The 10895-nt window shown below is 53.6% G+C and overlaps 2 protein-coding genes across 7 annotated transcripts in view; one reads left to right on the forward strand and one right to left on the reverse strand.

Moving 5' to 3' along the window:
• Nucleotides 1–3756: 3756 nt before the first annotated feature.
• Mfap4 (microfibril associated protein 4) lies at nucleotides 3757–6910 on the forward strand. Of its 2 annotated transcripts, XM_021213090.2 has the most exons (6): nucleotides 3757–3820; nucleotides 4050–4134; nucleotides 4352–4506; nucleotides 5072–5168; nucleotides 5241–5423; nucleotides 5962–6910. In XM_021213090.2, exons 1-6 carry the CDS (start codon nucleotides 3815–3817, stop codon nucleotides 6207–6209), a joined length of 774 nt encoding a protein of 257 aa, XP_021068749.1. In that variant the 5' UTR covers nucleotides 3757–3814; the 3' UTR covers nucleotides 6210–6910. The 2 variants fall into 2 exon arrangements, with proteins under 2 accessions (XP_021068749.1, XP_021068748.1); XM_021213089.2 differs by having other exon boundaries at nucleotides 5072–5423.
• A 109-nt stretch (nucleotides 6911–7019) lies between these two features.
• Mapk7 (mitogen-activated protein kinase 7) overlaps nucleotides 7020–10895 on the reverse strand; it is a 5862-nt gene continuing 1986 nt past the window's right edge. For 2 of the 5 annotated variants that reach the window (XM_021212478.1, XM_021212479.1), the window contains exons 4-7: nucleotides 8845–9923; nucleotides 8062–8741; nucleotides 7573–7706; nucleotides 7020–7479 (exon numbers count right to left, since the gene is read on the reverse strand). In XM_021212478.1, the coding sequence (XP_021068137.1) occupies nucleotides 7326–7479; nucleotides 7573–7706; nucleotides 8062–8741; nucleotides 8845–9923 (2047 nt within the window). In that variant the 3' untranslated portion in view covers nucleotides 7020–7325. The remainder of the gene's footprint in view (nucleotides 7480–7572; nucleotides 7707–8061; nucleotides 8742–8844; nucleotides 9924–10895) is intronic. The other 3 variants (XM_029546454.1, XM_029546453.1, XM_029546452.1) reach the window with 2 other exon arrangements.

Below are 10895 nucleotides of genomic sequence, written 5' to 3' on the forward strand. Positions count from 1 at the left end.
CCCCCCCCCGAAATGCTCAAACCTTTCCGCCTCTCCCTCCCCCTTCCCTCTTCACCACATATCCGAACACCCTGGTGGCTCCCACTGCAGGCAGGCCACAGGGCAGGTGGGTTTCTTGGAGTCTTCTGCCTGCCTGCCCCACATGGCTGCAGGAGGGCCTTATTTTCTTATTTTTATGTGTAGGAGTATTTTGCCTGCGTGAATGCCTGTGTACCGTGTATGCCCGTCTACCATGTGTACCGGTTGCCCACAGGGGCCAGAGAGAACATCAGATCTCCTAGGACTGGAGTTGGAGATAGTTGGGAGCTGCCACGTGGGTGCTGGGAATTGAACCTGGGTCCTCTGCATGAGCAGCCAGTGCTGCTAACCGCTGAGCAATCTCTCCAGCCTCATTTCTTCTTTGTTTGTTTAAAAGTAATATTTATAATTTGAAAGTTTGATATATTCAGACAATATATATTGAGCGTGCCCAGCCATTACTACCTCACTGCAACCATCCTTAAGTGTGCCTGCCTGTATCCCAACTTCCTGTCAACTTCACACACACACACACACACACAAAACAAAAACCTGTTAGTGGCTGGGTGATTCTTTCAACATCTTCAGAGGGGTACTGACTGCTCGTATTTGCTACCACATTTCTCTTCAGAAGGAGTTGCCCAAATTCCTAGAGCTAATTCTTAGCATTTATTTAGAAGGACACCTACCCTCAGAGTACCTCTCTGGACAGCACAGGTGCACATTACCGCCAAAAGAAATCTACAATGATTTAATGAAATATGATAGTTCAGCTCATTCATTTTGTAGTTTTCACTCCTACAGTTGTTAGCTATGTCCTCAAAAGTTTCTGTTATTGAACTTTGGGTGTGTTTTATTAGTTGTGATGACCCCACACACACACACATACACACCCTTAGTTTCCTTTCTGTAACTTTTGTTGTTGTTGTTGTTGTTGTTGTTGTTGTTTGAGACAGGGTTTCTCCGTGTAGCCCTGGCTGTCCTGGAACTCACTCTGTAGACCAGGCTGGCCTTGAACTCAGAGATCCACCTGCCTCTGCCTCCCAGTTGCTGGGATTAAAGGCATACTGCCCGGCCTTTCTGTAGCTTTATGCTAGTATTTATTGAAGGAAATATTAGAATTAGAGACAACTTGTGTTATAAGAACAATCCAGACACTTCAACTAGACGAACGTTCCTCTTCTACAGAAGGCTGAGGGTAGGACGGTGCAGGCCCGGCCTGAGACCCGCTCCACACAGCAGGAAGGCACCATGCTTCTATCTGCCTCCCCTCAGCCGTTCCCCACAGAAGACCTCATCCCCGTCCAGGTAGCAGCTAGGTCTCCCTCCCTCTGCTTCAGGAGCAGAAGGAGAAACGAAGATCTGTCCATCTTCCATTTGCATCTTATTGGCCAAAATTCAGACCTGTGACCTCACCCAGCCACATGAGAGACTGGACAATGAGCCAGCTAAAAATCTGGACTAACTCAAGAATGATTATCATGAGGAGGCCAACTCTGCCTTGCACAGACAAGGGTGAAAACTGTGTTGACTACAACCCACTCAAAGGAGAACAATCTGATGTTTATGACGATGATGAGTGAATCTGGGCTAACAAATGAGTACAGTCCACCAGATAGTATTTGTGGGAGGCCATTGGTTCAGCTTAGGCTCCTGCACTGACTCTGACTTCAGCTAACTTCAGGCGGCTCTGAAACCAATTACCGAACTAAGCTGTAACCAATTAAGCGGTCTCGGCACACTCTCGTTCCCTCTAAGTGCTGTCAGATCCTATTATTCCTGGGAGTTGTCTGAATTTGCCTTGGACTGTCCAATTTGCAAATCACTTTTGTGTTGGTTTGTTTATAATTGCTCAAACTCACATTAAATTTAATCAGGTTAAGATTTCTCCTTTGGTGGAGCACGTCTTTAATCCCAGCACTTGGGAGGCAGAGGCAGGTGGATTCCTGAGTTGGAGGCCAGCCTGGTCTACAGAGTGAATTTCAGGACAGCCAGGGCTACACAGAGAAACCCTGTCTTGAAAAAGAAATCAAAAACAAAAACAAAACAAAACAAACAAAACAAAAAAGGAGAACCTTTGGACAGGTTGGTGTGGGCACTGTTCCTGGTACGAGTGACATGGTACTGAACCCTTACCACACCTCCAAAGAGTAGCATCCCCATTCCACAGAGAAAGATCCTGAGGCATGGAGGAATCTGTCCAAGTCATTCCAACTTTGAAGACAGTACAGTGGGACACGTGTCTCAACACCAGCAGCTAGCTCTGGAACCCCCAAGGCTGGACATAACCTCAAATAGAGAGCTCTAACTAGCAGCCACACTCCATGTCAAGGAGGCCCGTGGGGTTCTTCCTGGGTCTTTTCTCCTTTCCCAGGGGTGGAGAGAGAGGATCTAAGCCATCTCTTTGCTCTGGACCTCTCACATGCTCACCTGTTACCTTTGTGTCCCTTCAAGGCATTTTTGGTTCATAGTCCAAAACAGTTGGCCACTCCAAGGGGCTGATTCTGAATCTCCAACAGCAAACATATTGTATAACACATATAACATAGTAGGTGTTCAAAAAAAAAAAAAATCTGTCCTTGGTGAATCCATAAGCTTTATGATGGGTGCTGAGTGTGCAGAACTGCCCACTAGCACTCATAGACAAAAAGAAAGGCCGGTGGGCGCCATGAGGAACAGCCCAGGCAAAGGCCCAGGGACCCGCCGGCCAGGAGTCTGGGTAGCCAGTCAAACACAAGGAGCGCGGGCTAGAAGGGAGGCCTAGCCACACTGGTAATTCCTTTCAAGTCCCAGGGGAAGTGTTGGCCTCAGTCTTGAGGGAGTGGAGAGCCACTGGAGGCTTAAACAGGGGAACACAGACCAGGCACCTGGGACACTCTTGCAACCTATAGAGGATGGGAGGGGGAGGAGAGAACAAAACCAGAAGGGACCAGGTGGCCAGGCTGGCGGGAGGCATGCAGAAGCCAGGCTTAAGGTGGACAAGGAAAGCAGCAGTGGGCTCAGCCAGGATGGAGGAGAGAGGGCTCGGGCTGCAGAGGCCATGAGAGCAGAAGGGCTTAGAAAGGAGGAGGGGCCGATCGAGGAGAAACAAAAGCACCCCAGATGGGCCAAGGAACTGTAGGAGGGGAAAGGGTGGGGGCACAGACACCCAACAGGGGAGGGGGCCAGGAAGGAGTTGGAGAGGGTCCTGGCTCCAGTCGAGGCAGACAGAACTGCTGGCCGCCTGCAGCTTTCTGCTCATGGCTCAGAAATGTCCCAAGCTTGCCAGGAGACTTCGGGGGCCCCTGCTGGCCCTGTCTCCTCCCAGGCCAGGCAGCTCCCATATCAGGAGCTTTGGGGCTGTCTCCTCTAGCCTTCCCATTCCCAAGTGAAGACCCCTGTCTCAATCCCAGGGACACCTCCATCCCTCCCCTCCCTAAATAGTTAGGAAAGCAGACATCTGCAGAGGGCCTGTCGGGAAGCAGAGGGGTGGGCAGAGGCCAGCGGGGGTTGCCAAAGGACCCACAAGTCCAGCAGAGCAGGAGGCAGAGTGGGGTCCAGGGTACAGTTGCGGCTGGTAAGGAGTTAATGTCTGGTTCGCAGTGCTTCCCTGACAGGCCTAATGAGACCCAGGTGGTCCTCTGGCCCCTGACAGTGTAAGCTGATGCGGGGGGGGGGGGGGGGCGGTTGCTGGGGGGGGGGCATTCTGCAGTTCCAGGGGCGGAGCTGGGTCTGTGGGCTCAGACCCAACACATAACTGTGGGCGGCTGCAGTCTGGGGCCCCAGACAGCCAGCCTCTCTCAACTGAGCTGACACCATGAAGGTACTGGCCTGGAGGATCAAGACTATTTGTGGAGACAAGCCACTTGCCAGATAGGGAACAGAGAAGCACAGTGGAGTTCTCTTGAAACTTAAGTTCTGGGGATATTGGGCCTTCCTCAGAAAGTCGAGAGGGGGAAAACAAAGACAGAGGGCAGAGTTCAGGCAGGGAGAGCCCTGGGAGGCGTCTGGCCCATGTTGGGGGCTATACTCACCCCATTTCCCATCACCAGGCCCTCTCAGCCCTGCCACTGCTGCTGATGCTGCTCTCCACGCCTCCCCCCTGCGCCCCGCGAGTCTCTGGGATCCGGGGAGATGGTAAGCAGCCTCCATTCACAGACACGGCCTGGTCAGCAGACTGGATGAGGCCATTCTAAGGGAGGCTCTGCAGGACTGCTTCCTCCTCTACAGAGTGGCCTCCAGATTTCTCCTGACAGGGTCCCCCAGGCCTGGAGCAAAACTGGGATATGATACGGAGGGAGGTGTCCTTATGCCTTGGCCTTTCTCCTCACGGTCCCCACACTGCCACTCGCAGCGCTGGAGAAGTCCTGTCTGCAGCAACCCCTGGACTGTGATGATATCTACGCCCAGGGTTATCAGGAAGACGGCGTGTACCTCATCTATCCCTATGGCCCCAGTGTGCCCGTGCCCGTCTTCTGCGACATGACAACCGACGGTGGCAAGTGGACGGTGAGTAGGCAAAGGGGCCTCAGGCCAGATGGGGTTTGGGCAGCTGCCCGATCCCGGCTGGCTGTCATCTCTGTGACTTTTCATCTTCATGGGGACTGGATCCAGGGCTGCAGGCACTTGTGTGCTTGAGAAGGTTCATGCACGCTGCCCTCACAGAGGTAGGTAGGTGCAGGTAGGTGCCTTGTCTAAATGAGGAACTGTGAGTCCAAGTAAGTAGCATTGTTAGCCTGGCCCGCTCAGTACCAGAACTGACAGCCAAGTATTCTAGATCCTCCTGCTGGCTTTATCATGCAGTGCTGGGATGGAACACGGGCTCTCTAGGCTAGGTGGGTGCTTTGCCACTAAGTTATGTCTACTGGTCCCAGCTCCCCCTTAATCTTTTCCCCTTCCTGTCTCTCAGTGGACAAGAGGCCTGGTAGGTACCCCCTTCTTGGCAGCAGATGTTCAATGAGAGGCCTGGAGCCAGAGAGTGTGTTCTGTTTTAGCAGTTCCCTACTAAACTGGCTCAGAGTCACCCGAGGGTACAGGACCTCCATCATCCAGCCCCTTGTCCTCTCGTTTCCAGGTTTTCCAGAAAAGATTCAACGGCTCAGTGAGTTTCTTCCGGGGCTGGAGCGACTACAAGCTGGGCTTTGGCCGTGCTGACGGGGAGTACTGGCTGGGTAAGGTGGGGCCATGGGGTGGGGGCTGCCCCTCAGCCAACTCTCTGCTGACCAGCTGCCACCCGTCCCTAGGGCTGCAGAACCTGCACCTCCTGACACTGAAGCAGAAGTATGAGCTGCGTGTGGACTTGGAAGATTTTGAGAACAACACAGCCTATGCCAAGTACATTGACTTCTCCATCTCCCCCAACGCCATCAGCGCTGAGGAGGATGGCTATACTCTCTACGTGGCTGGCTTTGAGGATGGCGGAGCAGGTACCCTTCTCAGCTTCTTCAGGGGCAGTGGGGGGGGGGCACCAGGAGGGGGTGGGGCAGGTACTCCTCTCAGCTTCTTCAGGGGCGGTGGGGGGTCAGTAGGGGGTAGGACCAGTAGGGGGTGGGACCAGTAGGGGGTGGGATTAATAGGAGGTGGGATCTGTAGGGGGTGGGGCGGGTACCTCCCTCAGCTTCTTCAGGGGCTGTGGTGGGGAGGGGGTGGATTCAGTAGGGGGTGGGGTCAGTAACATAAGATTGGCCCTGCTCCATTGGCTCCTTAAGGCCCTTCCCTCAACCCTTCTGTGTGTAGAAGAGCCATAGATCAACTTCAGCTACAGGAACCTCAGCCCCAGGGAACAGCTGCCCTGGCTCTGCTCCAGGCAGCTCTGCAGAAGAACAGCTGTTCTCTTTGTGGCTCAGGGAGGGTGCCCCCATCCGATAGGATGCCACATCATGTCATCCCAAGTGTCATTCTTCAAGTGCTGTCACCCTCTCAGCTTCTGGCCTCAGTTTTTCTAGTCTTCCTCCCTCTTGCCAGGTGACTCACTGTCCTACCACAGTGGCCAGAAGTTCTCCACTTTTGATCGAGACCAGGACCTCTTCGTGCAGAACTGTGCAGCCCTCTCCTCGGGAGCCTTCTGGTTCAGAAGCTGCCACTTCGCCAATCTCAACGGTTTCTACCTGGGTGGTTCCCACCTCTCCTATGCCAATGGCATCAACTGGGCCCAATGGAAAGGCTTCTACTACTCCCTCAAACGCACGGAGATGAAAATTCGTCGGACCTGAGGGGCTGGCCCAAGTAGGCCCCATCTCTCCCCTGGAAGTCCCAAGGGTCCATGTTCTCCCTCCACGCTTTACCCACAACTTCTGAGCACCAGCCACGCCCTGGCAAATCTCTGTCCCACATACAGCCACACCCTGTTGCATCCCACCTGCTAGGCTGTCAGCGGCCCTCCAGGCCTTTCTGTGGCCAAGCCATCCTAGCCTGGACCTGGCTGAAATCCACAAAAACTCCAAGTTGCTTCAACCCCTTCACGATAGCTGAAAGCCAGAAGCTACCTTCTAGCTGCCAGCCTTTGCAGTCCACCTCAGCAGTTTCCTTACTGCAGAGCCGTCTGTTTGGGGCTACCCTAGACAGAGCAATGCACCTGTGGCATTGCCAATCAGCTCCTGCATAGCCACTGCCACGCCCCAACACTCATATAGCTCTCCTCAGAATACTTCCTATCTTGGTCTCATCACCTTACTCCCTAAGTGAGCATCATGGAGCCCAACCCCGTCTGCCTTCACTCATCCCTCAAAATTCAACACCAAAACAATACTCACCACGGCTACTGCTCAACTCTGAAGCAGTCATGACAAAGACAGGCTAGTTGACTTGGTGCCCTACTTGCCCTAGCAATCGTCACGAGAGGTAGCAGAAAATAATCTGTGGGGCTGGGAGTGGGTGGGAAGCAGAGATCTCAATAAACTTCAGGATGTGATGGGCTGGCTTTGTGGACAAACATTTACTTGGCTCCAAATACAAGCACCTGGCTCTTCCTCACTGCACCACTGTTGGTGTTTTTACCCCAACTCCAAAAATGACACACAGAGTCAGGTTAAAGAAAACCTTGTATTTCATAGGCCTCATTCTGATGGCAAAACAAATGCATATTACAACAATAATAAAAAATACAATACTGGAGAAGACTGCTCAGGGAGGAGTAGAGTCTCCCGGTCCTGTTATGGCTCGGTGGTGGCTCAGGTGTCTGCTTAAGGCTGAAAGGTGTGTCTGAGATGAACCTGCAGAGTAACTCAAGCTGAACCTCACCTGCCAGGCCCAAGGCTGCAGCCCTCTGGATTGCACCCCTGGACCTTGAAGCTGGGTCTGTCCTGGCAGCAAGGCACAAGCTGTGGGTTTCAGGGCTCTTGGAGGTCAGGCAGGTCAGACAGCAGCATCGGGGAGTCCATCTGGATCTCACGCTGCAGAGACTCAATGTCAGCGGGGTTCATGCCGTGGCCCTCAAGCCAGTCAGCAAGGAGGGAGGCTGAGAGGGAGGCTGAGTCTGCCTGGCTGTAAGGAAAAGAAAGAGGGATGGGTGTTCGCAGCCTGGGTGGCTGAGCAGCCATTCAGACCCTCCACTAAAGCTCAGGCCAGCCATCTTACCCATCCTGTGGCCCATCAGCCACACCCATATCAAAAGACTGGTTTAAGAATTCCTCCAGGTCAAAGCCAACGCCGTAGCCAGCCCCACTGCCCTTTGGAGTGCCTGAGAACACAGGAGGCAGGGGGTCCTCCACCTGCAGGGAACAATCACAGCTTATTTCACAGGTGCCAGGAAGGACAAAACAAACGAGGTCAGTAGAGCACGCCCTGTTATTCCTGACTACTCTGCCCCTATATCCCAGAGCATGAGCACTCCCTTGAAGTCACCCAGCGCTGGTGCAGGGGAGGCTGACTCTAAGGCAGACATTTTCCAAGCAGCGGCTACCTCCCAATAGCCTCTCCACTGGCCTTCTATGTTCCCTCTATGAGCAAGGGGGCAGGCTCAAGGGGGGAGGCCTCCCTCTGATGCTTCCTCTCATCCAACATGGACAACTACCCAAACACCTTCCAGGACCAGACCAAGAGATCCCAGGCTTTCTCTCTGCTCACCTGAGACTTGGACAGTTGCTGGGTCACCAGGTTGACATCAGGTGACTCTGATGTAGAAGGCTGAGGGGTGAGCCCAGGATCTGGAGGTGGTGGGCCAGATGGGAAGTAAGGCAGAACTTCTGGGGCACCAGAACCAGGCAACCCACTAGGTGGCACAAGTGACTGGGAGGCCAAAAGGCTAGTGGAAGGGGCAGTCTGGAGAGGGGCAGGGATAGGGCCAGCAGGTTGGGGAACGGGGCCAGGGGGTGGGCAAACAGGCTGGGAGGCAGGACCAGGAATAGAGCCTGCAGGCTGTAGAGGACCAGTAGACTGAGATACGGGACCAGTGGGAGGACTAGTGGGTTGGGCAGAGGACGGTGCTGGTGCTGGTGCTGGTGCGGGTGCTGGTGCGGGTGCGGGTGCGGGTGCGGGTGCAGGGGCAGGAGGCCTAGCCATGCGAGTCCACCGCTCTAGCAGGCTTCGGTCATTGTCACTGAGCACCAGTCCAGCCAGAGGGTCAGTAGAGGGGCCCCCTAAGGTACCAGCCCCCCTCTCCTTGCGCTCCCTCTCTTGTCGTCGCTTCTCCCGCTCCTTGGCTCTCTCTTGTCGCCTCCTGCGCTTCTCTTCTCGCTCTCGCTGGCGTTCCTGAGCCGTCACAGGCTTTCGAGGTTCAGGCGCCTCCAAGGGTGCACTGGGTCCATCTGTGGAAAAGTTGGACAAGGGTAAGGTAATAGCTTACAGGTCTGTCCCCAAACCCCTGTCTACCGCTCCACCACCCCCTCAGCTGCTGGGCCCACAAACCACCTCTGAGCCTGCTCCTCAGGGACTTGAGCAGGGCAGCTTTGAGGGCTGCTTTGGTGTTGTCAGAAATGGCACCCTCTCGTTTTGGTGGAGCAAGCTCACTGGCCGGCGGGGCAGGCTGCAGAGTCAGATCAACGGTGTCGGGTGCAGGGCCAGAGCATGGTGGCAGTGCTGGAGGAGGCGACTCCATGGCACAGTCTCCACTTGGAGCCCAGGGACTGGGCATCTCAACATCTGGACACACAGGCTCACTAGCCACAGGCTGCAGAGAAGGCTGGAAGCGGATTTGTTGGCGGATGCCCTCCCGTCGCGCATGGAAGTCCTCAATCTCAGCCACAATGGCCTCCTTAATGCGCTCCCTGGTAAGGGCTTCACGGTCAAAAGCGAAGTCAAAAGGTGGGGCGCAATCAGGCTCATCGTCAGGGTCATGGTACTTCGCCAGGAAGGGGTGGCGAAGGGCAGCAGCAGCTGAGATTCGGGCACTGGGTTCAAATCGCAACATGCGTCCCAGCAGGGAGAGGGCCTGGCGGTCAGCACCTGGGTACACTGTCTCCCAAGGCACAGGCTGCCTTGGTGGCAGGCTCTGGATATAGGCTCGCACCCTTTCAGCCCCCACAGCCTGGATCACGGCTGGTGATGGAGTTCCCAACACCATCATGATCAGCTGTAACTGGTGCACATAGTTTTTGCCTGGGAAGAGCTGGCGCCGAGCCAGCATCTCACCAAAGATGCAGCCCACAGACCAGAGGTCAATGGCCTGTGTGTACTCATGCAAAGAAAGCATGAGCTCCGGGGCGCGGTACCAGCGAGTAGCCACATACTCGGTCATGAAGTACTGGTGTTCGGCAGGGGAAGTACACAGGCCACGGGCCATTCCAAAGTCACCAATCTTGAGCTCACAGTTCTCATTGACCAGAAGGTTAGAGGGTTTAAGGTCACGGTGGATGACCTGAGCAGAGTGCATGTATTTGAGGCCCCGAAGCAGCTGGTACAGGAAGTATCTCACATGTTCCAGTGTGAGCGGCTGTGAAGAGTGAATGATCTGGTGTAGGTCGCTTTCCATGAGGTCCAGTACCACATAGCTGGAAATGGGGAGAAACGGGTGAGCTAGCCTCCTTACATTACAGGGAGAAGCCCCATCCCCTGGCACTCCCAATTCCTGAGGTTATATGGCCTCACAGTAAAACCCCAAAGGACTAACAACATAGAACGAAAGAATAGCACCAGGTTCTAGATTTTTTTTTTCAAGACAAGATGTCTGTGTAGCCTTATCTGTCCTGGAACTTGCTCTGTAGACCAGGTTGGCCTCAAACTCAAAACTCAAGAGATCTGCCTGCCTCTGCCTCCCCAGTGCTGGAATTAAAGGCATGCACCACTACCTGGCCACAATTTTTATGAAAGTTTTCTTAAACTTATGTGTATGTTTTCCTGAATGTATATGTACTACTCATGTGCTTTATGTCTACAGAGGCAGGAAGAGGGAGTCTGATCCCCTAACACTGGAGTTACAGATGTCAGTTAGCCACCAGACAGACACTATGAACTGAAGCCAAGTCCTCTGCAAGAACAAGTGAACTTAATCACAGAATCGTTTTTTTCCTAGCCCCCACATTTTTACAGCTTTCTGACAATCGCTTTCTTCATGGACCTAATTTCTGTCCAAAAAACAAAACAAAAAAAATGTTTTAAAGGAATATTCAAGTCTACCAAGATTGGCCATTATGGTTCATTTTGGAGCAAACTAGTTTGCCAACAGCTACTGAAAAAGCTATGTTGAAAATTCTACTTTTTTAAAAGGACCCTGATAAAGTTGTCTCTTGTGAGGCTATGCCAGTGCCTGGCAAATACAGAAGTGGATGCTCACAGTCATCTACTGGATGGAACACAGGGCCCCCAAATGGAGGAGTTAGAGAAAGTACCCAAGGAGCTGAAGGGGTCTGCAACCCTATAGGTGTAACAACAATATGAACTAACCAGTACCCCCAGAGCTCGTGTCTCTAGCTGCATATGTAGCAGAAGATGGCCTAATCGGCCATCATTGGGAAGAGAGGCCC

The sequence above is a fragment of the Mus pahari genome, chromosome 14, assembly GCF_900095145.1.
Source record: "Mus pahari chromosome 14, PAHARI_EIJ_v1.1, whole genome shotgun sequence".
Lineage (NCBI taxonomy): Eukaryota > Metazoa > Chordata > Mammalia > Rodentia > Muridae > Mus > Mus pahari.

What these genes read in the sequence shown, in the direction of transcription:
- Mfap4 (XM_021213089.2), top strand. An exon ending in CCGACGGTGGCAAGTGGACG is followed by an intron (nt 4,507 to 5,071) that starts GTGAGTAGGCAA and finishes TCTCGTTTCCAG; the next exon opens with GTTTTCCAGAAAAGATTCAA. An exon ending in CTTTGAGGATGGCGGAGCAG is followed by an intron (nt 5,424 to 5,961) that starts GTACCCTTCTCA and finishes CCCTCTTGCCAG; the next exon opens with GTGACTCACTGTCCTACCAC.